General features: G+C 57.0%; 9 protein-coding genes across 9 annotated transcripts; 4 read left to right on the top strand and 5 right to left on the bottom strand.

Moving 5' to 3' along the window:
• Positions 1 to 1,499: 1,499 nt before the first annotated feature.
• Positions 1,500 to 3,464, top strand: JN550_010892 (uncharacterized protein; the record flags this gene model as incomplete). Its single annotated transcript, XM_049309197.1, has 2 exons — positions 1,500 to 1,640; positions 1,746 to 3,464. 2 exons carry the CDS (start codon positions 1,500 to 1,502, stop codon positions 3,462 to 3,464), a joined length of 1,860 nt encoding a protein of 619 aa, XP_049167132.1.
• Positions 3,465 to 4,377: 913 nt separating this feature from the next.
• JN550_010891 (uncharacterized protein) lies at positions 4,378 to 5,541 on the top strand (the record flags this gene model as incomplete). Its single annotated transcript, XM_049309195.1, has 3 exons — positions 4,378 to 4,633; positions 4,792 to 4,881; positions 5,123 to 5,541. The coding sequence occupies 3 exons, from the start codon at positions 4,378 to 4,380 to the stop codon at positions 5,539 to 5,541; spliced, it is 765 nt and encodes a 254-aa protein (XP_049167131.1).
• A 356-nt stretch (positions 5,542 to 5,897) lies between these two features.
• On the bottom strand, positions 5,898 to 9,794 carry JN550_010890 (uncharacterized protein; the record flags this gene model as incomplete). The annotated part of the gene is made up of 4 exons (XM_049309194.1): positions 5,898 to 6,533; positions 6,591 to 9,475; positions 9,588 to 9,705; positions 9,789 to 9,794. 4 exons carry the CDS (start codon positions 9,792 to 9,794, stop codon positions 5,898 to 5,900), a joined length of 3,645 nt encoding a protein of 1,214 aa, XP_049167130.1.
• Positions 9,795 to 10,810: 1,016 nt separating this feature from the next.
• Positions 10,811 to 13,225, top strand: JN550_010889 (uncharacterized protein; the record flags this gene model as incomplete). The annotated part of the gene is made up of 1 exon (XM_049309193.1): positions 10,811 to 13,225. The coding sequence occupies one exon, from the start codon at positions 10,811 to 10,813 to the stop codon at positions 13,223 to 13,225; it is 2,415 nt and encodes an 804-aa protein (XP_049167129.1).
• Positions 13,226 to 13,530: 305 nt separating this feature from the next.
• JN550_010888 (uncharacterized protein) lies at positions 13,531 to 15,715 on the bottom strand (the record flags this gene model as incomplete). The annotated part of the gene is made up of 3 exons (XM_049309192.1): positions 13,531 to 14,477; positions 14,531 to 14,681; positions 14,732 to 15,715. 3 exons carry the CDS (start codon positions 15,713 to 15,715, stop codon positions 13,531 to 13,533), a joined length of 2,082 nt encoding a protein of 693 aa, XP_049167128.1.
• A 1,523-nt stretch (positions 15,716 to 17,238) lies between these two features.
• Positions 17,239 to 18,237, top strand: JN550_010887 (uncharacterized protein; the record flags this gene model as incomplete). The annotated part of the gene is made up of 1 exon (XM_049309191.1): positions 17,239 to 18,237. The coding sequence occupies one exon, from the start codon at positions 17,239 to 17,241 to the stop codon at positions 18,235 to 18,237; it is 999 nt and encodes a 332-aa protein (XP_049167127.1).
• A 657-nt stretch (positions 18,238 to 18,894) lies between these two features.
• Positions 18,895 to 20,079, bottom strand: JN550_010886 (uncharacterized protein; the record flags this gene model as incomplete). The annotated part of the gene is made up of 1 exon (XM_049309190.1): positions 18,895 to 20,079. The coding sequence occupies one exon, from the start codon at positions 20,077 to 20,079 to the stop codon at positions 18,895 to 18,897; it is 1,185 nt and encodes a 394-aa protein (XP_049167126.1).
• Positions 20,080 to 21,253: 1,174 nt separating this feature from the next.
• On the bottom strand, positions 21,254 to 21,841 carry JN550_010885 (uncharacterized protein; the record flags this gene model as incomplete). Its single annotated transcript, XM_049309189.1, has 1 exon — positions 21,254 to 21,841. The coding sequence occupies one exon, from the start codon at positions 21,839 to 21,841 to the stop codon at positions 21,254 to 21,256; it is 588 nt and encodes a 195-aa protein (XP_049167125.1).
• A 303-nt stretch (positions 21,842 to 22,144) lies between these two features.
• JN550_010884 (uncharacterized protein) lies at positions 22,145 to 23,439 on the bottom strand (the record flags this gene model as incomplete). Its single annotated transcript, XM_049309188.1, has 3 exons — positions 22,145 to 23,000; positions 23,054 to 23,155; positions 23,204 to 23,439. 3 exons carry the CDS (start codon positions 23,437 to 23,439, stop codon positions 22,145 to 22,147), a joined length of 1,194 nt encoding a protein of 397 aa, XP_049167124.1.
• Positions 23,440 to 25,721: the final 2,282 nt, after the last annotated feature.

The raw sequence follows: 25,721 nt of genomic DNA, 5'->3' as shown, positions 1-25,721 counted from the left end.
GGGCGAACGGTGGCTGCTATTCCGGGGTGGTCGATTCCTGACCCTTTCTTGCCCGCCGGAACATTTTCTTAGACTCTGGCCCATGGCAGTTTGAGCCTGCTCATTGCAGCCTTGGAGAATTGGAGGGGATTTTCTGCAGCTGCCGGAGACCTCATACCTGGAAAACCTGGCCTTTGGAATACTCCATTTTGGCTTTACCCTTGCTATCGTGTTTCTGCAAGCGCAGGATAGGACGCCGGCGTTGTTTCGTTAGGAGCGCAAATTGCCGAGACCTCGATATTGATTCCAGGACGGCAACTCATCTATCATTTATTGTTTTCTTGTTTTCGCATAGTTACACAAGCCCCGGCTTGTTGCATGAGTCGACGTCAATATAGGTAACTGGGCAATTCACGTCGCATTGCAAATCTAGGCCACATAAAAATGAAGTGGAATACAAAGACTCGGCACATGCTGCAAGATATAGCGATCAACACTGGCCTCGGCTGCTCTATAAAGCTGACGGAGATGGATACATCAAAAACATGGCTACGAGATGACGACAGTATACCCAGGAACACAGATTTGCAACGCTGGTCGTCCAAGGCCAACCTCATCAAGTTGTGAAGTGTGTACATACATGAGGATAACGCACCTGGGGACGAAATTCGACGGAGCAAACAGAGAGAGGATAGGGGGAGGTGGAGGGGACAAGAGTAAAATCTCTCAATATGGACCCTCGAATAGCTGGGTGACAGTTACAAGGGGCGCGTATATGATGATCCGCTGTATCTGTCAGGTCGCGAGGGAAGACACCCATTATATGGACGGCCAAGGTGGATCTCGGGGAATGTCTGACGGAAAAGGCTACAACAGTTCTTGTGCTACGGACTGTGCCAAGATGCTCCAAACCTCGCACAGTTGGAAGACGGAATAAAGGCCGAGATCCTTGTGCTCAAGAAATAATCGACCTTGACGGCCTGTCTCGAGTCGAGTGTCAGACTCGGGGACAACAAAGACGGGGCGCTGAACACAGCAACCAGAGTCGGGATGTTACCTGGGCCTGGGGGCCATGGGGCACATTTCTACCCCGGACCCACTAAAAGAAAGAAAGCAGCACGGGCCAGCAGTCCGTTTGCGGGCAGACAGCCGCTGAACAGAGATCTGGCCAGCACCGGAGGAAATTGTGGCAGGGGGGGGGCCCGGGGGCAGCTAACGTCCAGTGGCCTGAGAGAGGAGAGAGCGCGCTATGGCGGCCTGTGGGAGATCTGGCCTCGCCGGGCCGTGGCCACCCAGGCCACCCCCAGGCCCCCCCCAAGCGTCATCAATTTGCAGTGCGCCCGGAGGTCAAAGGGGGGATGGGGGGAACCTGGAAAAGGAGGAAAAAGGTTTATTCAGCACTATGAAGCCTGGGCCCGGCCCCAACAACGGACAGACAGACAGGCTCACGATGGCATAACAAAGTGCGCAACCAGCAGCAAATCCCTACCTAATTCATTAATCATCGTCACATTGCCATCATGGTGGTCCGGACGCTGCCCAACGCAAAGATCACCCTCTCCTATCCGCTGTGGGCCTGCGACTTTGATCCGCATGATGCGAACCAGCTGGTCGTCGGCGGCGGCGGCGGCGCGGGGAGACACGGCGTCGGCAACAAGATGGTACGTCTGCCTGCTTGCCCCCTCTCGCTCTTGGCCCTTGGTGCCGTTCGAAACAATCTCCGTGAGGAGGCATCGCGTCGCTAACTGTGTCCTTCTTTCCTGCAGACGCTGCTGAAGCTGTCGAGCGACGGCAGCCGAGAAATCGAGAATGCGGGCGAGACGGAGCTGAGCGGGCAGGAAGACAGCGTGGCCACGATCGCCGTCGGCGCGCGGAGGGACAGCACCAGCAGCACCAGCAAGACCGTCTTCGCAGGCATCAATGCAGCGCCCGACGAATGCAAGAAGGGCAAGAGTCGGCACTTTCGCGTTTTTGGCCTGGCCCAGCCTGCAAGGTCGGCCAAGAATAGCGGTGTGACCTTTTCGGAGACCGCCCGCGAGACCCTTTTTGCATCCACCGATGCGGATACCTTCCAGCGCCGCCTCAGGCTGTCCCAGCCATTCGAGAAGCTCGAGAATAATGCCGCCGCCGCCGCCGCCTCCTCCTCCTCCCAGCTCGGTGCCGTCTCGACCGGCTTCGCCCAACAGTCGCAGATTGCCATCTTCGATGCCCCAGCCGCTGGTCCCCAAAGGTGGAAATCCCGGGGCCGGCTGCAAATTCCCAATGAAGCCATGGACCTGGACGTCGTGCAGACCGGGCCCGACACGTACCAGCTGGCCTACTGCGACGACTACGAGATATTCACCGTAGACATCTCCCGCACCGACGTCTCAGAGCCACGGTGTGTCTACACCCTCACCTCGAACGACGGGCCCAAGGCCAGACCCTCCTTCAAGTCCATCCGCTACCTGTCCCCGGGCTTCGTCTTTGCCGTCGCCAACAGCCCCGCCGGCAAGGGCGTCCTCCTCCACGGCTACCGTCTCCCGGAGAAGGACCAGGAGCGTGCCCGGCTGGCCGTCGTCAAGACCCTGCCCAAGTCCGTCTCGCGCTCGACCGGCCTTGCCGTGCGCAACCTGGCCCCGCCCTCCTCCGTCCAAGACAAGCAGGGCGATTCGCAGTACGTTATTGCCGTCTCGGGCCAGGACAACTCCATCTCGCTGTACACGCTCGAGTACAAGTCAACCCTGAACATAGACCTCCTGGTCGACCTGGCCCCCTTTGCCAAGATCGATTCTGTCCATCCCCAGGCCATCACGGGCCTGTCCTTTTCCACTTCGCCGAAGGGCCCCAAGCCAGCCGCAAACCTGGAACTCAAGCTCGCGAGCGTCTCGCTGGGCCAGACCGCCGTCGTGCACAGCATACCCCTCAAGAAGTATGTCGACAAGAAGGCAGCCCCCCGGAAAGGTGGCCCTCCAAGGCCAGCCCGCTATGTCGTTGCCATCCCCTCCCAGGGCGAGTCTCACCTGTCCCTGATTATAGTCACGGCCGCCATCTGCCTGCTCATGGCTCTGATTGGCCAGACCTTTATGGAGGCAAAGGGTATCTCACAGCCAGTATTGGGCACCAACCGCTTCCTCCCCGAGTCCTGGACGGTCCCCTTCCGCGTGGTACCTCGTGAAGGCTCGGTGTTGAAGCAGACGACTTTCGACGACCTGCTCACCACCGTCACACCTGCCGAACATGAGAAGATCATTGTTCGGCATGACGATACCGGCGAGATTGGACCCGATGGCCTGCCGCAACTCAAGGCTCACGTTCACGATGAAGAGTTGCACGGCCCGGCTAAGCCGTGGGATGAGCTAGAAACTCGAGAACAGCACCTCTGGAGGCAGCGTCTCAAGAAGACGGGCCACTGGGTCGAGGACATGGGAGAGACGGTCTTCAAAGGCGTGCTGTTCGGCGAGATTGGGGGAGCCATTGGCGCCATGGTTGGTGAAGCATTGTAGCGGCGTCTACACGGACATTTTGCATGCATCATGGGTCCTGGGAACGGACTGGATATATAATGCGACAGCTCACGAAGACAGCAACTGCCTGTGGACTGGTTGTATCAAGGACTGTAACAGACACACACCACTTGCATCACCATAGAATCACTTGCACATACCAAATCACGACACTTTTCTATAAGCACAAAATTTCAAAGAACAAGAAACATTGCTCTAAGTACAATCATCGAAACATCCTCCAGACTACACAATTTACTGGAAGGAATAGCTATAGCTCAGCGCCGTGTTTATCTTGTATTGCTGACGCAAGCTCTCAAACAATATCACATGTGAAGACCTCGCCGACGTCCGCCCATCGAAGCATCTTCACCCAAAGCTGAATCAATATTCGGACACAATACCCATCATGAATTGTCCGAGACGGCCCTCGCTGTTGAGGCTCGTCGTCCGGATTTATAAGCAATAGTAAACTATGCCTGATTGACCCATGCACCCTTCGCGACTTGTCCAGTCCAAGAGTCTCGTCCAGCCAATCATGGCGCCCAGCGTGAAACCTTGTTAGATATTCATCTTCGTCATCCAGCAGCCCTAGCACCTTGGATTGCTGTTAGATTCCACTGACAACACACTATGGATTAGGCTGGCTGCGGGGACCAATAATTGCTACATATGAATGCCAGAATTATATCATATATAAATACCAAGCCAGTTGGCCGTGTTTGAAAGGAAATTATCTGGCCCAGAAACTCACACGTGCTGTATAGCTCACAACTCGTACTCTCCCCTCGTCTGAGCTACCTAGGATATACTCAGAAGACCAGACAGTTCGGTGGAGAGCGAATTCGTAGCTCCTCCAACCTCAGAAATCACAGTAGGACGAAAGGGAAATACAGGTGTTGCTAATCGAGTCATGGAGACCGTCCTCATAGTCGGGGCGACGGGCAACATCGGCGTGTCGACGGCCATCGCGGCGCTGCGCACCAAGCGCAACGTGCTGGCCGTCGTGCGCAGCGAGGCCTCGGCCGAGAAGCTGTTCAAGCACGTCGGCACCCGCGACGGCATCACCACGGTCCAGGCCGACGTCACCTCGGACCAGGGCGTGCAGGGCGTCGTCGACCAGGTCAGGGCCGGCAAGCTGCCCGCCTTCCAGCATGTGTACTCGTGTGGTAAGATGGGCCTAGCCTTCTTTTCCCTACTCCCTACCCTCGAAACACGTATATGAATATATATACATATATGTGGATGTGTGTGCGTGACACACACCGCACTGCGTATGCTTCGTTTCGATGGCATGAAAGCTGATTCTGCTCTCTGACAATAATAGTTGGCGGCGACTATGTCAACACGCCTCTGACCAAGATCTCTACCGAATATCTACGCCAGCAAATGAATAGGAGTTTCGAGACGAATTTTTGTAAGTTGTCTCATGTTTTTCTCCTTTTGCCTACTCTTCCTTTCTTGGGCCAGCCTTGCACAAATCCGTGATGGTAAATCACCGCGATTGGAGAGATAAGTTCTCGTTTAAGGCCAAGTGTGGTAGGGTTGTGGCCAGGCTGTCAGTGAATTGGGGAAAGGGGGGGCTGGAGCAAGAAAAGGGGGAAGCAGAAGAGCCGCCGAGTTCAGATTCAAACGGCCCGCTAACACGCAAGGAAAAGTCGCCTACCGGGCGACGCTCCCCTACCTGCTCGAGCAGAACAACCCCAACAGCACGTGGACGCTGTGCACGGGGGCGCAGGGCGACATGGGCAACTTCGCCATGCCGGCCATGACGCAGGGCGCCCTGTTCAGCATGGCGGCGGCGGCGGCGGTCGAGACCAAGGGCACCAACGTGCGGTTCAACGAGGTCTACCTGGCGTTCCGCGTCGAGGTCGACGAGGACGCCGCGCAGCACGACTACGCCTCGCGCGCCTCCGACTTTGCCGCCGTCTACGAGGGCCTGCTGGCCCGGCCCGACATCCAGGGCGCCCGGGTCAATGTCTTCAGCGAGGCCGATTTCAAGGAGTTCAAGGTTGTGCAGAAGGGGTTGAACTTGGGAGGGGAAGACAGTTCCAAAGTGAGCTACCAACGAAGCTAGCTACCTACGTTGCATATTGGATCAGAGTGTGTTCAAGACTGGTATGAATGGGGGATTGAAGAGACTTGGTTTTCTCCAGCCATGCAAGGTAATGCCATGCTTGTTGCTGAAACGACAAAATCTAGGCGTACATCTGAACATTACCGGAATGAGCTTCGACCCTCGTTCAAATCCAGAATCTCTTAACCACTGCACCAGGCTCGCTCTCGTTCTGCACCGGGTATCTTGCTGGCTATAATCATATACCAATCCTTGACATGTACAGCCCACTCGATAGTCTTCTTGGATTACCAATACAGGACACGCCTTCTCTTCTCCAGCCGCCAGTCTTAATTTTAGATTAAACCATTCCGTATTTACAAAACATACCCGCCCGCACCAACACAGTTCCACCCACGGACGCCCATGCCCTCCTCAAGTTCCACGCACCACCACAGTGCTTCCTTGGCCTTGTCAGGTTGACCGCTCTCCTCGTGAGCCCGGGCCAGAGCGAACCAGGCATCGGAGTGGTTCCACCCGGTGCCCAGTTTCGTCAAGCCAGACAACAGTCCGTATGCACGGTCCCTTGCAGCAAGTCGGTCGACGAGAGGCAGAGACTTGGCCTTGTAGGGCGCAGGGAGCTCTTCGATTGTCAAGGACTTGTTAGGCCTATGATGGAGTACCGCAGACCTGTTTGCGGACTGAGCCACAGGTGAAATTGCGTGTTGGCCGCCTAAACCCAAGGGGGTACTTGGTAGGATTGGGATGCTGTGGTCAGCTCGCTGCACCAAGGCCTGGGATTGAGAAGTGCCGCTCAAATCCACTGGCTCGCCATCAGGCAGTGTGATGCCCGGTATTGGCGATGTGGGCAGAAGCACTTCGCTATAGATATCAAGGAGGATATTGGACAAACCAATGATGGCAGAAGGATGGTCGGGATAGTGCATGAGGGCTTCTTCGAACTCGGCACGGGCCTTATACGGTTCACCTTCAGAAACAGAAAGATGACCCATCTAGGTTTCGTTAGTCAAGGGTCGATGAGTCGAGGGGGGAAAAGTGGCAGTACATACCTCTGCGTGAACATCGCTCCATAACTCCTCGATGCTCTTCTTGCCGCCCCACCCGGCATGACTTGCTGTTACCGAGTCCGAACCATCACTTGCAATTTCCGCTTCCATGCTCCCCACTAACTTTCGGGCCTCGTCAATTGCCCCCTGTGAATCTCTATACATATCCGCGCTTCGATAGAATGCCGCGATCATCAGCCAGACTTTGATGAGGATAATTTGCCTCTGCCGCCTGATTTGATCCGTGGCGAACTGGATAATGGGTAATGGGGTCGGAGGTGACAGTGAATCTAGAACAAAGGTGTCTGACCCGGTTGTTGAGCCCCTGATTGATGAGACATTCGAATCGAAGCGCAGTAACCCCCTGCCTTTTGCGAAGGACTGCTGACTACCGGCATTGGTTTTAGTATTCCAGGTAAAGAAGTCAGGCCGATCATTGGCAGCAGCGTCTCCCATGGGCGTGAAGTAAGCATCGCCATCTGAGATTGTCGGCTGCGGTGGGAGAGGCTGGCGGGGTACGCTGCTGCTGCTTGCGGCCCGTCGCCGCTGGTGAGTGCTGCTGTCCCTTTTCTTGAGGCTGTTGGCTCTTTTCACTGATTCGCTTCTACGGCCACGGATGCTTCCTGATTTTCGAGAACGCGAATCCCCCAGGTCACTGCTTTCCTTAGTAATCTGTATAGTCGGTGCTGTAGTACCTGTAGTTGTCGCAGTTCCTGCAGTTCGGGGCCGCTCGGGGGACTCTTCTCTCACACTCTCTACAACGCTTGTGTGTTTGAGGTTGCTGGTGCCTCTGTCTTTATGGCCAAATATGCTACCCCTGATGCTTCGCAGCGTGCCAGCCGAGCTTTTCGGGACGGCTGTACTCGACCTTTGCGTTGTGGTGGGAGATTCTGACCGAAGACTTCCGAACAATCTTGTGTACAAGACAAGCAATTCGTGACTCGCGTTGACCGCCACTTCGGGGCCTTCGAGGAGCTCTATGAGGGCGAGCTGGGTCATCTTGACTTCGATGATGCTTTCTTTCTCAACGTCATCCATCTCGTCAACCAAACCCATGGCAGTGGGTGTGCCATTGCTAGCCTCCACCTCATTAAGATGGTCGCTTCGATATTGACCTTGAAGTCCCTGGGTCCCAAAAAGCACAGTCGGGTCGTCGAATTGCTCAAAGGCACCCTCGCACGCTCGGGCGGCCATAAGATAGTCTTGCCTCGCGCTCAAGAGCAAGGCAAGCAGGTGCCACAGAGGGATCAGTGAACGTTCACGCCAATAGGAGCCCGCCGCTGGGTTCTGCTCTGCCGTCTTCTTATTAGACATTAGGGCAGCCTTGACTATGTCAATCGCTGCCGACAACTCTCTCTGCTCGGCGAGCAGGAGACCCAGAGTGAAGAGGGTCCTGACATCGGTAGGGTTACCAGTGTCAGGAGACAGAGACTTCTGGAAGCTGCGAATCGCTTTCCCTTGAATTTCAGTACGAGATGCGGCATTGTAGGTTTTGCGCGACCACTGGGCCTGTGATAACCCGATAGCCTGCCATGCCAGAGCATTCACCTTTGCAGGTATCCTCGGGTGAACGACAACGCCATTGGCGTTCTCTTCTTGCAGGGAAGAAATGTTTTCATCTGTATTCGGAAGAGGGGCCGGTAATTTCTGAAGCATGTCTTCGAGCTCAATGCCAAGCTCGTAGGCCTTTTCTGCCTCGTCCCGGAAGCCGTACTTGCATAGCGCCGTGATTGCTGTGGAAATTGTCCCCAGAACGGTGGCATCATCGTCAAGGCTGGGTTCGGTGTGGCCGGTCTTGTCGACGCGCGCCTTTCCTTTCTTGACGATCTCCAGGTACGAATCGAATGCTTTAAATGCCAAGTCAAACTCGGCCACAGCCAGATGGACTGTGAACAGGTGGCGCAGTATGGCAGTCGAGTGGAACGTCTTGGTGGCGGCTCGGTATAGAACCTCCAGGACGCCTCGACTTAGCCCATCCTTTCCATTTGGTCCAAGATCATGCTCAAGCCAGTCGCGACCGCTCAGGATACTCCAACTCTTCATAACGAGACCCACGAAGGACTCCACTTCCTCTCTTTCTTCATCAGCCCGAGGGAATGTAGTCTCGCTGAGCAAGAGCGACTCGTAGGCTGCCTCGACCTTCTTCAACTCCATCCTGAGCTGGTTTCTTGCAGAGGCCTCGTTTGTCACCGCTGCCACATGGCCCGTTGGGAAAGGCAAGTCGTTCGCCAAGACGCCAGACAATGCTGTGTAGTACTCGCTCCAAACGCGGCGCCTCGGTACGGCGCCCCGGAATCCATGACCTCCCACGAGAGGGGTCCCTTGGGTGTTTGATGTCTCCCAGTACCTCGCCCAGGAGCGATAGGCGGCAAGGGAGTTGGGATCGTCCAAGGACTTCTCGCCTCTCTCCAGCGCCTGGGATTGCAGCATGCAGAACTCGGTGAGGAACAGTTCGGCCCAGAACTGCAGCTGCTTGCGACCCCTCTGGCCGGTCCAGACATCGGACAGGGCAGATAGGGCCGACTCGAAGATGGCGAGAGCCTGGACGCGTTCGTTGTCCCTCGAGAGGCAATTCGCCTTGAGGTAGGCCGTCTTCAAGGTACACACCCTCGTCCACTCGGAGGCGTCGTGGTCTTGTTCGAGGCCGTCGGGGAGGCGAGCGACGGCAAGGCTATACTCGCCAACGGCCCAATGCAGCCAGCCGACGCAGACCTGGGCCTGGTATCTGTCCTCGGGGAAGGCATGCTCATTGTCGATGGCGTCGAGCAGCTTGGGGAGCAGGCTGGTGATCTCGAGGTCCTTGGTAGAGACGGCGGTGGCGGGTCTGGCCGTCTGCTTCAACTGGGCCTTGGTGATGGCATATTCGGTCTCTGCCGTCGTGGCGAGGCCTATGGGGCGGTGTGGTTAGAAGCTGTGGTTTGCAGGTGGGAGGAAGGACACGGTGAGGGCGCAAGCAACCCCGGCCATGAAGGAGAGGGCGCGCAAAGAGGCAGGCCGTACATGATCTGTTGGGAGCGTGCTTGCGGATCTTGCGCACAGTTTCCGGGACAGCATCCCAGTCGTCTTCGCAGCGGGTATTCTCCAGCTGTTGCAGGTAGGTCTCGGCCTTGGACGGTTTCTACATCGCAGAGGTGGTTCCCAATTAGCCACACCACAGCCAGACAATGAGGGCAGTACGGGACGGGCTCCGCAGGAACATACCGGCATCGTGACGTGACGGAGGACCTGACCGGCCCAACAAAAAAAAAAGGAGCGGCGGCTGAGTGAGGGACTGGACGAGCAGCGGAAGAGCTAGAGAGCAATCAAGGACGCGTAGTATAGCATGCCCCGAGGTGTTGCGAGGCAGCACGGGCAGGCCGTGGCGGAGGCGTCGCAATCAGGACGAGTCAATGAGTGAATAACAACAGCAAAGCGACTGTCCCGGGAAACCTGCGAGGCTGGACCTCGAAGCTTGGCTCGTCGAATGCGCGTGGCCCAAGAAGCTCGAAAAGCTGGAGGGTTGACAGGTCTGACAGGTCCCCAGGGGTCGGCATTGACTTTCTGTGACGTTGACTTGCAGCCCCCCAGCGACGGGGGCGGACGGGGTCGTCTGGTCTGGCTACGGACGGCACCCGTAGTTTTCGGGGGGGGGGGCCTTGGGGGGCCTTGGTTTAGGGGGGAGGGGACAACCACGGAACCTCCACTGCACTACATCACCACCACCTGCAAGCGGCAGGCAGCTGACGGGCCTGTTCTCTGCTTGAGAGAGCGCTGGAGAGTTCCGAGGTTCAGATGATATGATGGGCCAAGAGACTGACTAAAGTAAACTAGCAGGGGTCCAATGTAGCTGGACGGTACCAGACCAGCAACTCGCGGGTAGCTCGTTGATGAGCGGGAGTCCACGTCCACGTCCACGTCCATTCGCAGGCTAGCTTGGAGGGGTCCACTAAAAAGTTGAAAGCTTCAAAGTTGGCGATGGGCCATTTTCATGTTGAAGAAATTCACATGCGACTTTGGCAACAAGCCACCGTCAATTGATAAGCCGTGTGTCTCAACAGGGTGCCCGTGTTGGCCTGAGACCATCCAGAAGCCACCACACATCCGTCGCCGTGGGGGAGATCACGTATCCTCCCACAAAGCAGTACCTGTGGTATAGTACGACTGAAACTTCTGCAGCCGTACCCATATCACCCACACAGCCCATCTCTACATAGACACACCCCGGGGACATCATCGCACTTGAGATGGCGTTCGTGGCTCTACCGCCAGAGCTCCGCAGCATCTGCCGGAAGCTCACGGCATACAAGCCAGAACAGCTCCCTGGTCTGCTCCCCGCGCTGCTGAAGGACTTACAGCGCTGCCAGGGCCCGCTATCAGCGCCGCAGGAGTCCAAGAGCAATGCGAACTCCTCCGAGGCAGGTGTCCTGGTGCACAAGCTGAGGACGCACATCGGCACCCTCCTCAACGGGAGAAGTGTTGAGGGGCGTTTTGCCGCCGTCGCCCTGGTCAAGGCCTACACCGAGGTCGGCGGGTGGGAATGCCTTCGAACGTCCGAGGCCTGGGTCCGCGGCCTCTTGTCCATACTCCAGGTAAGTCTCGGCGCCGTGCCCATGCCTGCTCACCGATTGACCTCTCAGCAGAAGAAAGATCCCGCAGTGACCAAAGAGCTGGCCATTGTTACTCTTACCAAGATCTACTTGTTGCTGAACAGGTACCAGACATTGATCCGGGAGATCGTCACCCCTACCCTGCCCACCTTTGCCTCTGCATGCCTCCAGATCCTGAAGCCCCCGAGCTCCAGCAAGGCTGGAAAGGCTCCCCTGGGCCTTACGGAAACGATATTCGAGGCACTGTCTAGCCTCATCCCGCTTTACCCTACCACCTTGCGCCCCTCCGCCTCCCAGATCCGGTCCATCACAAGGCCATATCTTGCACCGACCAACTCAGATGAGGCAATTGTACCCCAGAGCCTGAAGAGCAGCGCTCAGCGCCTGGTGATCCGACTTCACATGACGGCCGCCAAGAATGGCGGCTCCGAGGAGTGGGCGAAGCACACTGCTGCACTGATCAAGGATTTCCACGAGACGGCAGATCAAGTGTTCCGAGCTGTACAGGAGACCTGGGAGTCGGCCACTGGGTACTCTCGCCAGCCTGTAGACTACAACACCGAGCCGTGCGGAGGCGGCAGCTCCGCAGAGCAGCTCCCCGAGTGGACAGGTCTTCAGGCCGGAAGTGAGCGGGTGGTTGGTCTGCTGCAGAGTCTGGCTTCTTGTCTTCAATGTGCTACCAAGGTACCCGTCACGGTACCGGTGAGCGCCCTTGCGGACCTGGCAGCCCGCGTCTCGTCCATTGTACCGCCTCATCCGGGCCAGGACAAGGACGCGTCCATCCAGCTCAACCCCGCCGTCGGCAGAGAGGAGAAGGATGAGCTGTGGACCGTCTTTCCAGAGATACAAATCGCCACCATGCGCCTCCTTCAGGCTCTGGCGCGGAGGTTAGGAAGCAACTACACCCCCCTTGCCCAGGATACGTTGGACCAGACCATGCGGATCATCGAGGGCGGCTACCGCTTTCCAGAAGTTCGTCTGGCCGCCTTCGCCTTGACGACCGAGCTGCTCCAGCTCTGCGGTCCCACCATGTCAAAGGCCAACGTGGACGCTTTGTCTTTAGTTGCAATGACGTGTTGTCGTGACCTCCTAGGAGCGGCCGGCCATATCAAAGCTCCCAAGCAGCAGCAGGCCTCGTCAGCAGGACAGAACGGCGCCAAGTCCAGAAACACCGCACAGAACGCCGATGCCTTCCTCTCTTCCAATATAGAAGAGGAATCGGTGGCCGTTACTCTTGCCCCGGAGCATCTGGCGGCCGCCGAGAAGTTTCTGGTTACCCTGTTCAGCCATCTCCCACAACATTACCTCAACCCCGAGCTTCGATCCCGCATGCTGAGGGCCGCCATCTTGTGCAGCATCAAAGACGCCCAGGTTGCCAGCATACTCCACCCGTCCAAGGACAAGAACGGGCGGACGCCGCAGGTCATCCTGCCCTACCTCCACCAGCAGTTCCCCCATGACGAGACCGTCGAGATCCTGCGTTTCAGCTTCCGGCCCGCATCCACCGGGGCCAGAGGGGACTTGATGGACCTGGACGACGAGGAGATGATGACGATACAGACCGGCGACGCGGCTTCGTCCGACAAGCCCAGGAACGGGCTCGCCTTCGACCGCCCGTTCCAGCCTACCGCCGCCCCGGCAGCACAAGACGGGGCGGACGAGCCCGTGGTCGCCAGGACCGCGCCCCCGGTGCCCGGCATCGCCGCCGAGACCGCCCCCAGTCCGTTCATATCCGAGCCCGGGGCCGACACGAACCCGCTCAAGCGCAAGAACGACAACGACGACGTCGAGATGGTCATCTCGCCCAAGCGGATCAGCATCGACGACGAGTCCGCCGGTGGCCTGGACCCCGGCTTCGGGGCCATGGGGACGCTGGTCGAGTCGACGCTTGCGACGGTCCCCGCGCCGCGCCCCGAGGTGCAGGGTGGGTTTGGCGCGGGCGGGGATGCGGAAGCCGGTGATGGGAGTGATGATGATGACGACGATGAGAGCGTGCATCTGAATATGGACCTTGACTCTGACGGCGACGAGGGGGACGAAGATGAGAGCTGAGCCATAGCAAGACAGGCAGAGTTGGAAACGGGCCAGGGAGAGTTTCAATTAAGCTAGTTAATTACAGAGACTTGTGGCCGAGTGAAGAAGCTATATTGAGGTGACTGTCCCGTGCGAGTATTAGAGGTCTTGTCTTTGAATTCGCAAGAACTGGAGATTTGGTATTTGTTATGGTTACCGGGCGCCTTTACGCCGTCACGCCGTCACGCCTGTCCTGTCCGTCTCCTGGAGGTGTTGACTTGGGCTCAACATCAAGACCGCTCCGGATATAAATCACAATGTCGCCTTCGACATCCCCCTCACCTTCAAATGTCCAGACCCCACATCCTCGCCCACTCGTCCGCGAACTGGACGGGCGAGTCCGCCTGCCAGCGCTGCCTCGTCATCCAGAAGGCGATGCCGCCCAGGATGCCCAGGCTCCCCAGGACCTCGAGCGCGATCCAGCCCTTCGCCTTGAGGTCCGCCGCGACCTGCAACAGGCCGAGCGGGTCCTGGTGGCGGGACGTCTTCCGCGCCTGGGGCCCTCGCCGCCGTCTCCTCTGCGCCGAGCCCGGCTCCTTCGAGTCCTTGACGGGCACCAGCGTGCCGTCCTTGATGCAGTCGTTTAATCTTTCGGTGAGCCACAGGGCCCGTTCGCCACGCGCCAGGGCCTCGTAACGAGCCCGCTCGCTGGACAGACTTCTCTGGAGGTCTGCCGCCCAGTCGACCAAGTGAAGTTGCACCGGGCCGTTGTCGTTTGGCTGCTCGCTGATGCGCGCAAGTGCCAGCGAGGTAGGTCCTACGAGAGCACCCGCTCCCGGCCCGGGAAGACTAAGAGGCCGATAGAGATGCCTGGGTCGAGATGGGTTAGGGCTGTTGCGCCATTGCATGTATTTCTTGGCTGCTGAGTGCCTCAACCATGATGAGCCGTTGGGACTGAAGAGGTGGTCAACAAGAGCACCAAGCTCTGATGAGACCAATGGCTGGACATAGTCTGGGCTCATCAACAAGCTCGCATCCATCACGTCGTGATCCGACCCGGTTGCGCTCGAGACGGCATATGGTATGTCTATGGCAGTGACCTCGGGCATCTGCTCTAGAGAGGTGATGAAACTAAAGGGCCGTATGCCTGCTTCACGAAGCTGCCCGAGTACCTCTTGTTTACAGACGGCCTGCTCCTCGGCACTCAAACGGTCCGTCTGGGCCAATAGTGGAATCACGTTTGTCAGTGACGACAGACGCTTGAGATACTCGAAATCGGCAGGGCTGAGACCTAGAACTAGGGTCAGACAAGTGAGCTGGACAATGCAGGCGGGTTAAACATACTACGTTGCACCAGGTATAAGACGACATCAACCTGGAAGCCGCCATCGCCGCCGAGAACTTTGAGCATCTCCGAGTCGCTCAAGCTGTCCGAGGCCAGCTTGTTCAAATGGGATTCAACATAGTCTACGCAAGGCACAATCGTTTCCATGGCCTATAGAGGCGTTAGTCTGAAAGGGGCATGCAGGAAGGGCACCGACTTACAGATGATCCAGTGCCATAGCCCGGGGTGTCTACGAAACAAACGTTGCGATCCAAGACTTGATCGCCGAGACTCTTCCTTCTCTGGCTACTGCGTGAGTCGTCCAACTCGGTCCACCACTCCGGGTAGGACTTGGTGCTGGCGAATATCTCGGATATGCCCTCTGTCGCGGCGGAGCTGCGTCTCCTGGCAGCACTGGGTCTCACGGTCGCCTTGGACGACCTCCGAGAGTCTGGGTGGGGTATAATGGGATCCACATGGACTATATGGTCACAAGTCTGAACCATGGCCTTGACGAGCGACGTCTTCCCCACGCCGGACTTGCCGGCGATGAGCACCTTGAGACGGCCCAGGCTCTTGCCGGTCTCGGTGAAGGGCCGGCGACTGGGCATCTTGATACTGGGCATGACGAGCTGCGGGGCACTGCCGCTGTCCATCATGAGGTCCGAGGTTGGCCGCATCGGCGTCTCCCCCTCGTCATCCGAGCTGATGGCGTTCTCGGACACGAAGCCGGAGAACGAGTTCCGCCTGGACGACGGAGTGCTCATGACGGAGCCGGTGACCGAGGTTCCCAACGTTATCGGTGTCATCGGGCGGGATAGCGGGGCGTGGCCCGAGGATGCAGCGGGGACGGGCGTCGGGCTGGGCAGCGAAGCTACGGACAGAGGCGAGTAGGATAGGTCTCGCTGTCTCCCGCGCGGCCGCGATGCATCCCTGGCGCGAGAGGTGTCGGCGTCGGCGTCGGCGTAGGTGTAGGCGTCGGCCTCGACGGCACGTGAGGGCAGGGCATGGCGCGACTCGGCGTATTTCCTGTGGTCCTTGATGCGGGAAGGGCCAACGCTCGGCTGGTCGAGCAGCGAGTCTACGGTGGCCTCGTCGGCCAGGAAGAAGGACATCTGGCTCGCGCCCGGGTTCACGGAGTGGAACTCTTGAGACTCGGCGGGCCGTCGACGCCCGAACGCATCGTCGCCTGGGAGGGGTCGCATGTTGGAGTCGATCACATCTACGATAAGGGCAGCATCGGCGGGGTCGGTATGCTATAGTCTCATCAAGCGAGGAATGGAGCAGCAAGAAGAGACCAGGAGCGTGATGGAAGACAGACGATGCGTAGTCCCGTTGGGAGGCTAACTTGGACGACGTGTGAACCCGATGACAGTGACATAGATGTAAGGGACAGACAACCTAAGGTAAGTAGTTACAGGACAGGATAGCATAGGGCCGGATAGAGGGGGGTCGGTCAGCTGAGCGGTCTACGGTAGGTAGAGGTACCTATAGGGAAGTCCAAAAGTGCAGGCAGTCAATGTACCCAGGTGGTCTACAAGCGTGGAGTGAGTGTACTGCACATGCGGCAGCACATAGAGTTGATCGCTCTGGTCCTGATAAAGGATAAGTTGAGACAGACAGCCAGCCAGCCCGGCTGGAGGACACCCCGCACCGGGGCGATCCCATCATAGTCCCAGGATGGAATGAGGGGTGGTGGTGGTGGTGGCAGTGTGATACCACGTTCTGCCCTCGCGCCCAACGGGCCAACCCAACACACCCGTGGACGTCGATCCCCGCTGGCCTGGCATCTCGTCCCCCGAGTCCCCCCAATCCCCCCAATGAGGCGCGACGACGCCGTGACGTGCTGCGCTATTCGGGCCAGCGGGGTCGTTCAGCGGACCCAGGCCGGCCAGATGCGCCGCCCATGTGCTAATAAGGGCCTCCCCCTCTCCCTCTCTCTCTCTGTCGCCTGTCGCCTGTCGCCTGTCGCCTCTAGGTCCATGGATGCCAGAAGAGGCAACAAGCAGGAGGGGAGTGGAGGGGCGGCTCCTAAGTTAGGTAGTGAAGTTACATGCAAGAGTTATGGTCCAGTACCTGCCACTGGGTCCACTGGGACCACTGGGTCTGCCCCCGTCGGCCGGGGTCTTGGCTCCACGACCCTTTCCAAAGTTGACGCTCAAAGCTCTGCCCGTGTCTCTCTGTGCCCCTCATTGGGGGAGAGAAAGTGGAAGCCAGTAACTTGACTAACAACTCCTCTTCACTTTGGCCAGGCCAACCTCAACCGGGCACTTCAGCTCCAACAGTTCATACAGTTAAGCGCCGCGACAGACGACGACCCTGCTCCTCGATCCGATATCCATCCCTACACTCGACGTCGAGCCACCAAGTCACACTTCGTCAGACAGCGACATATCTCTGTGCGGTCGAGTCGAGTCGAGCCGAGCATTGTCTATTCCCGTTTATCGCAGAGCCTCTCGTATTGTCACTCCCGAGGGTCCAAGTCGCCCGTTCTGTTGCTGGGACTTTCCCTGTAGTACTTCCGCCATCATCACTGTCCTCGCCCACGACCAGGACCGCTGAGACGCCATCGAGCCGCTGTGCCATCACCCCAGACCTTCCCTGACGACGCTGAGCCGTTCGCTCGCCCAGCAGCCTTCCTTCCCCCGCCCCTCGCCCGATACCTCATCTCGCCTCCCCCAAGCCCAACCCAGCCCAGCGCCCTGCGTGAGGCTCTATATCCGACATCATGGACGCAAAGAGACATCCCAGCTCCTTCCAGCAGCTGGAGAAGCTGGGCGAGGGCACCTATGCCACCGTCTTCAAGGGCCGCAACCGCCAGACCGGCGAGCTGGTCGCCCTCAAGGAGATCCACCTCGACTCCGAAGAAGGCACCCCCTCGACCGCCATCCGCGAGATCTCCCTGATGAAGGAGCTCAAGCACGAGAACATTGTCGGCCTGCACGACGTCATCCACACCGAGAACAAACTTATGCTGGTCTTCGAGTACATGGACGGCGACCTCAAGAAGTACATGGACACCAACGGCGACAGGGGCGCCCTCAAGCCCATGACCATCAAGTCCTTCATGTACCAGCTGCTCAAGGGCATCGACTTCTGCCACCAGAACCGCGTCCTCCACCGCGACCTCAAGCCCCAGAACCTGCTCATCAGCCCCAAGGGCGCCCTCAAGCTCGGTGACTTTGGCCTGGCTCGAGCCTTTGGCATTCCCGTCAATACCTTCTCCAACGAGGTCGTCACCCTGTGGTACCGCGCCCCGGACGTCCTGCTCGGCAGCAGGACCTACAACACCAGCATCGACATCTGGTCCGCCGGCTGCATCATGGCCGAGATGTACACCGGCCGGCCTCTGTTCCCCGGAACGACCAACGAGGACCAGATCGTCCGCATCTTCCGCATCATGGGCACCCCCACCGAGCGCACCTGGCCCGGCATCACCCAGTTTGCCGAGTACAAGCCCACCTTCCACATGTACGCCACCCAGGACCTGAGGAATATCCTGCCCCAGATCGACCAGCTCGGCATCGACCTGCTCCAGCGGATGCTGGTCCTCCGCCCGGAGCACCGCATCAGCGCCCACGACGCACTCCAGCACCCGTGGTTCAGTGACATTGTGGTCCAACAGCAGATGCAGCAACAGCAGCAGCAGCAGGCCATGCACGCCCAGGCCAGGGGCTATGCACCGCAGGTCTCGGTTCCCGGTCAAAATTACGATGCCGGTTACTAGATGCCACCGCCACCGTTGCCACCACCACCACCACCACCACAACAATAGCAGCAAGCGTTCCGTCAGGGCCCATTTTCACTCGCTTGGCTTCGGGAGCGTGACGTGGGTGTGTACATACCCAGTGCGGAAGAGTATCCCAGATTCGGAGCTCCAGAGGTAGCGGTCCTATGATCTTCGGGCATAACGACGGTGCCGTCCTTCTTGCTTTGACATTATGACGGAGTTGTTGGCATTGGGCGAGACGGGCGTTCAGGACAATCTCTCGTGTTGCCTCATTAGACTTGTTTTTTTCTTGGGATCATAGGGTAACCGGCTTGGAAGCGACTGCAGTCAATGCTTAATCTAATAAACCTCCAACCTGCTGTCCTGGACGTCTTGGACACATTACCATTTGCGATGTTGGGAGTACTGGATATGCATTTCGGGATTCCAGCGGTCCTAGAGAGCGGCAACTTCCATTTGTGCTTTTTCATAAACAAGACGAGCTCTGTTAGCACCTTGCAACACTACAACGAGTTGGCCCAGTCCATTGCCATAGGATTTTTGATCAACGATCACCACCATCGCCGTTTGCTTACTGTGGCTTTCCCCAGGATACGAGTTTAGGTTGATAGTTATTGACCAGTCTTTCTGTCAATTCGGCAGAGGAGCATATATCTATAGCCCCAAAACAGCTTCTACCAACGCCCCTGGTTCGTCCCAAAAATCCAATACCACAATACCCAGCCGCCTCCCTGCCAATTCCTTCAGTGTTGGCAGGAGCTGCTGGTTCACGCCTCCGTCCGGTGTTGCCTTCGTCCCGCTCCCCAACGCCATGGTTTCGGGATACACCGGTATCTCAGCATCTAACCGTTGACCAGACGCGAACGTGACGAACAAATCCTCCTCGGATCCATTAGCTGCTTCGTGCAAGTGAGTAGCCACGGCCTCTAGCTTCGCGGCAATGTTGGAACTCGCATTCGCGCTCAGTGGCACCGAGTCCGGCGAGTAAAGATCTTCGATGTATGCCGTGGCACCCGTGGACTGGTTGTAAACCAACGTGATATTGGCCGAGTTATCGACCCACTGCGCCGGCGACAGGTGCACGCCTGGCAGTGCCTCCTCGTACTCCGCCGGCAGCTGGTCCATGTCGAACCGCCTCACCAGCACGGCCTTCCCGCGCGCCTCGCCCAACGTGCCCAAGGCGCGCGTCTGCAGGAGATGCGACCGAGCCGCCGGCGACGTCAGCACGTCGAACAGCATGCGCTGTACGGCGGCCGAGTTGGCCGCCCCGGCCCTCGTGGCGCCCTCGTACTGCAGGCTGAGAAGGACGGCCTCGGAGGCGTGCGCCCGCAGCCACGCGAAGACGGCGAACAGCAGCTCCTCGACGCCCGCGGCCTCGCCCAGCAGCGCATCACGGTGCCAGAACACGAGCCGCGTCCCCGTCGCGTCCGGCGCGTACCGCAGGTCCAAGAACCGCACCCCGGCCTCGAGCGCCGCCGCCACGCTGCGCCGCTGGCACCGGTACGCGCGGGGATCCGACAGGCTCGCGTTCAGCAGGTCCGTGACGGGGCGCAGGGCCGCCTGCCGCGCCCCGCTGTAGTTCCACGTCGCCGCGTCGTGGGCGCCTGGGATGGTGAGCGAGGTCAGAAGGGCCTCGTCCGGGTACGTGGACATCCAGGTGGAGAGGGAGACGTTGGTGCGTGTGGAGGGCGGAGCCGGGAGGCCGAATATCTCTGAGGCGTCGTGGAGGACCTTTTGCAGGGCATGCTGGGCTAGGGATGAGGTGTACGGGCTGCCGGTGGTGAGAGCGAGTGCTCGGTGTGCGCAGATGAGCGCTGTGAGGATTCTGAGTAGATACATGCCGGGCCTATATCACAGGAAATCCTCAGGGGAGCCTCGCTTGATAATTGTGCGGAACACTATACCTCCGGCGCTGATGGCTTCCCGTCGTGGCCAAGGCCGGCAATGATGAGGAGAACAGTGGCCGCGACGCAATCAAGCTTTTGTTTCTAATTGAGCTCCATCGCAATGTGTATGTCGATAAAGACGAGTCTATGAGACTCGGAGGCCTGCTATATGATCCTGGTGGAGGGCGACGTGCCGACGCTGGAAAGATATTGAAGCACGAATGTCCCGTCCCGCGTTGGGCGAGACCACCAGGTTGGAGTTAAGCAACGTGGGCCGTTGATTGGCTCATTGCCGTCAGCAACATGCCGCAAGGTTACTGATACAACGACTCGATACGGATTGACCGAAAATCAGCGCCGATGGGCTGGATAACTTTGATCATTTACATAACAGAAACAATGCCCTGTAAGCGCGGTTTCAGCAACTGCGAACCCCAAATACACAAGCTCATCCGAGACTTAAAATCAAGCCGGTCGAGAACTGACCCCATCCAACTTCGTGTTTATAGTTTTATCAAAGGTCGACACAATGTTTCCATAAAGAGGCATCTTCTAGAAGTTAGTGGTTCTGCGATATCATAGCGATCAAGCGGAGGAGGGTAGAACACTGTTTAAGATATATAATAGTACTGGCAAGGAATCAAAATGCGTCTCTGTCCTTATGCAAGCTGGCAATATAGCCCACCATTTTCGGCTCAGATGTAAAATCAAGCTTTGGTCCCATTTTCTGAGGTTTTCCCCCTTTCTCTCCAGAGTTGGAAGCCAAGTTTTCGGTAACAGGAACCTTAAGCGACTTTCCTTTCCACGCCACACAAAAGAAAAAGAAGAAAAAACAACCGCACAATTACCGGGCAAAGGGGAGAGGATAGGTGGAGGGGGGAGAAAACTACGCCAATGTGACAATTGTGCTCATATGAATGCAATGGGTAAGAGAAAATAAGAAAGCGATGAGAAGTGTAGCAAAATAAGTAGGGAAACACTTGAAGCTCCAACACGTCGGCGCCGGTGCTCAGGAACCAGTAACGGTCTCTTCCTCGGCGTCCATTCGCAGCTGCCACGTGTACTGCTCCCAGTCCCCGTCCTCGCCCGTGCTACTTTCAGATGATCGACCTGGCGCCTCCCCCTGTTCATGGCAGACCCTGCGATGTCGTGCTGGAGGGGGCATCTGATATCGTAATCAACGAGACGGTCAAGGTCGTGGTGGACTGATAAGTTATAACCGTGGTGAACGGAGCACCTGGCGTCGTGCTGCTCGGTGAGCCGACACACCCGGCAGGTGGTGGAAACAGTTGAGACGATGCCTGGCTAGTGGGTTCAGGCGAGCTACCAGAGGGAACAGTCGTGAACGACGACTCCGTGGTAGTTGGTCCCTGGCTGGGGGGTTGTCGTGAGCCACCAGAGGGAAGAGTAGTCGATGCCTGCGTAGGAGATTCAGGCGCGCTGCCAGACACAACTGTTGTGAACGATGGTTCCGTGGTGGTCGATTCCTGCGTGGGGGAAGGAGACCAGTGACCCGAAGGGATGGTTTCGAACGATGACTGTGCAGGCATAAGGGGCCAGCTACCAGAGGCAATAGTTGTGAACGACGATTCCATGGTAGTGGATGTCTGCGTAGTAGAAGGCCAGCTACCGGAAGGGACGGTCGTAAACGATGATGCCATGGTGCCGACGGCAGCAGCGCCCAGTAGCACGACGTTGGCGGTGAAGGAAGGCATTGTGGAATGGGTGAAGAAGATCGGCAGTGTATTTGTGTATCGATGTGCGGATGAGTTGATGTGTGGAAGAAGATCGTAGGGTAGGAGCTTGGTTAGAGGGACATTCTTAAGTAGAATCTAGGATATTTCGAGGATGTCCATGGCCAACTGAGCATTTTCTGGTCTCTACATAACTAGGTGAGTAGTTTTAATATTTTCCTGCCAATCGCCTCGTTCCCTTCGAGCTCAATACGGCGCAGTGTTTGGAACACACGAAACACCCTGAGCAGAAAGAGTTAATCAGCCACCGAGACAATTTGCCGCTCATTTAGGCTTCGTGATCTCAAAAAACTCTTTCAGCCCGTCTACGACGACCTCCACATTCATGTTGACCAATGGCATCTTGTCATAGCTATCCTCCTTCATGATTGCAACAAGAGCCAAGTATTTGTCGACCTCTCGCAGCATGATCGGCCTGTTCCCGTCACTCAGCACCATGCAGCTCTCGGCCCAATTGCTTGCGACCTGATCTTCGAGCTTCTGGTTCCACGGTTCGCCCTCGAGCGACTCACGATAGCCCTTGGAACGCGGCCAGCTACCGTACACCTCGGTGATATCGATAATGACATCAATGTAGTCTGAACATATCTCGTAGCTGGCCATGTCTGCGGGCGCGCTATCGGTAGCGATGTAGATCTTGGACAGGACGTCGAAGAGATAGGCCTTCTCGAAGCGACACGTGCGACAAAGATTCGTAAGCATTGCCTCAAGGCTTCCAAGACGTGGGATCAGCTTCTGTATGACCTTGCTGAAAGCTTCGAAGATGCTGTGGTTGTAGATGCTCGTGAGGTGGAACCTGACAGGCGCATTCTCAAATCCGTGATCGGAAAGTTCATCTTGGATACGTATCGTGATATCCCTCTGAATATCCTGTTTATAGTCGTCAGAGAGGCCGTCCACTTTGTGGATGAAAACCTCTATCTTGATGTTGGGATATGTCCGCTGCAGGTTAAGTATCGTCACATTGAGGCGGGCCACTGCTTCAAGATAGTCGTCCTGCGCGTCGATGACCCATATCAACGCCCCAATCTCACCAAACATGGCGTCTATATCAAACGTGGGATTCTCGAATATATCAATCTGACCTGGAAAGTCCCAGACCTGGAAATCCATAAAAGATCTGGCTCTTCTTAGTATACAGACGGAACATGAATGTGACGACAAGAATCTTACGCCATCGAGTCTTTCTGTATGCGAGCGGTGGACTCCAGAAACAAAGTTTCGCTCGGTGGCAGTTTGTGGAAGACGACGCTAGATATCGATGATTTACCGCTCCTGGGATGTATTAGCAGACGAAAATAGTTGTCGAGGCTAGTTTCAAACCTTCTCTGGCCCATCAGCAGTAGTCTTGGCTTTCCCTTGGTCGGGGGACCTGGGTTCGGCAGATCTGGAGCCTTTGGTCCATTCTTCTGCTGTTGCTGTCGCTGCCGGCTCTGTTCAAAAACACGTTCAAGATTTAGCTGTGCTGGACTAAGAGAGCTGCTTTGTCCTCCCCGTGGCCCTTCGTGGATGCCTTCCAACTTGGAAGTAATATCCCATCCGCCTAGCCGGGACGACATAATGGAAGACTTCAGGCGCAAAATGATAGCCAAAGTGTGAGGCTGGAAACAAGAGAGCGAGGTCTGAAAAGTTATTCCGCCATATTCGATGGTCGATATGACCCCAGAGGACGGCTGCGCTCAAGATAGCGGGCGGCGCGAGATAATCTCACTCCATAATCGTTGATCTGGCAGCCTATGGACTCTCGTCTGTGAAACCGCCAACAAAACTTATGATCGGTTCCCGTTTGCAGTTTGTTCCAACTTGCACGTTCGATTGGCAAGGGGGTCGATGTATGGTGAGAGCAGCCAAATCCACGGGCTCGGCGAGACGATTCGCAACTGGCCGTGCTCACCGGGCGGTGATGTCGGCACGGGTGCAGGCAGGCGATCTCAACCACAGACAAATACCATGAGCGGAAATGAGGTATACACCGAAGCGCTGGGTGACAAAGCTCATTTGTGACAAGACATGTCGGCTGCCCAAGCCTCTGAGGATCCTAGAAGTGAAATTTTTCGTTGGGCTCATCTCACTGTTGTACGAATGGACAGCCCCCGGACTCAGCTCTCTCTTGTAGTGACTCAATCTCCAGGCCGTCGAGCTCGGGCCCGTCTGCGACGCCTGCCTAGCCCTCTCGTTGGATCCGTTCAATCAGGATGTTGCGCGGCGTTCACGGGTCATTCTGGGATCCAGGGTATGATGATGTCAAATAGTGGGATCTCCCATCTGTGTTCTCGTACCTTCCATGATCGGAAAGATAACAGACGTGTGTAGGCCTGCAAGCTCGTGTGCCACTCGGCCCGGGAGGTTGGAGGGTTTCGTCCGCCGCGAGGCTGCGGAGGGAGACATGACATACGGACCTTCTTCAGCTGACATGATGAGAAAGAAATGATGTCTTACCTCCATACTGGCGACTCTAAAGCCAACAGCCAAGGGCTGCTGGTGCCAGGGTTTACTGAACGTTGCAGTCCGCACTCCTCCAACCTGTACGCCGCAGGCTTGATGGGGTGGGCACGATGACAATATGTGCCGCAAGTTGCGCCTCTCGGCCAGGCTTACCAAGATCACTATAATAAGCGATCTGAGTCAGAGAAGGACTTCTCCAGCCTAGTCGACTGGCGCACTTGAACGGTCCGGGCCGATTGATTGATCTAATGTCGTACAGCAGAGAGCGTCCAAATGGCGGCGGCGGCGGCAGCTCGGTAGTGAGTCGCTTGAAGAGGTGGTAGACACAGATGAGAGGTGTGAGCGACGAAACGAACGAGAAGAGCCCGAGAGCTCGACGCAATGTCCTATATAGAACTGCAGAGCGACCTGGGCAATGGCTCTGAAGGGCGGCGGAGCGAGTTGCCTTTCTGTCGCGATCACGTTGCCAACGTCCCAGCCTTCCAAGGTTGAGGCTGGGTTAGGCAATTGTCGATGTTGTCGTCCGAAAGGTCCTTCTCGGGGTTGTGATCGAGTCCACGTCACGTCATGGGCCGTCTCATGAGGCGCAGATGTTGCAACCAGGTCTTCGATGAACAGGATGTCAGTTTTGGACTCACATCTGAATCTGCATCCCTACGTGTATGTAGGCTAGATGCCGAACCAGGGCGTGGGGTTCTGGATCGAGGTCTACCGTGTGCATTAAGCCACACTAACTGTAAGACCCCGCTAAATCTGTACTCTCGTTACTGTGTTTAAATACTGTGAACGTGGTAAAAGCTTTGGGGTTCAATGCAAGGCGACTTATTCAGAGTTCCATACTCAGAGCCAGGCATAAAGGTGTCGTTATATCTCCTCGTCTTCAAAACAGCCAATTTTTACCGAACCGATGAGGCAATGCGGCCAACCCAGTTCCTTCGCTCTCCATGCCTCTCAAGGGTTTGCACGGCAAGTGGCCGGTTCAGTTTCGAAGCGTTTATGCCAACCTTGATGCGTGCACACATGCTACGCTGATTGCTGGCGACATACCCTTGTTTAGTAAGCCATGAATATCGGGATGACGTTCAGATTCGCGGACAGCTGTCGCAGACCGGTATGCGCATTAACAACCCTGCTGGCCGAGCTCTATGACGGACATGTTCCTGAAAGGTAAGGTCGAGGTAGACTAGTGGGACTGATCATATGTTTGTGCGATGGGTATCTGTTTCAGCTAACTTGACCGCCAGCTTGATTCTATTTGAATTGCACAAGAACCAAATCAGGCAACATTATTGCATACCTCCTAAGTGGAGTCCCCAAATCAAATCCGTTCCGACACCGAGCTGTGACTATGCCATTGACAAAGGAAAATTCCCATGGAAATGCAGTGTACCCATCG

Source organism: Neoarthrinium moseri (genome assembly GCF_022829205.1).
Source record: "Neoarthrinium moseri strain CBS 164.80 chromosome Unknown scaffold60_Wmoseri_CBS_16480, whole genome shotgun sequence".
Classification (NCBI taxonomy): Eukaryota; Fungi; Ascomycota; class Sordariomycetes; order Amphisphaeriales; family Apiosporaceae; genus Neoarthrinium; species Neoarthrinium moseri.
This window is presented reverse-complemented; position numbering and strand designations above follow the sequence as displayed.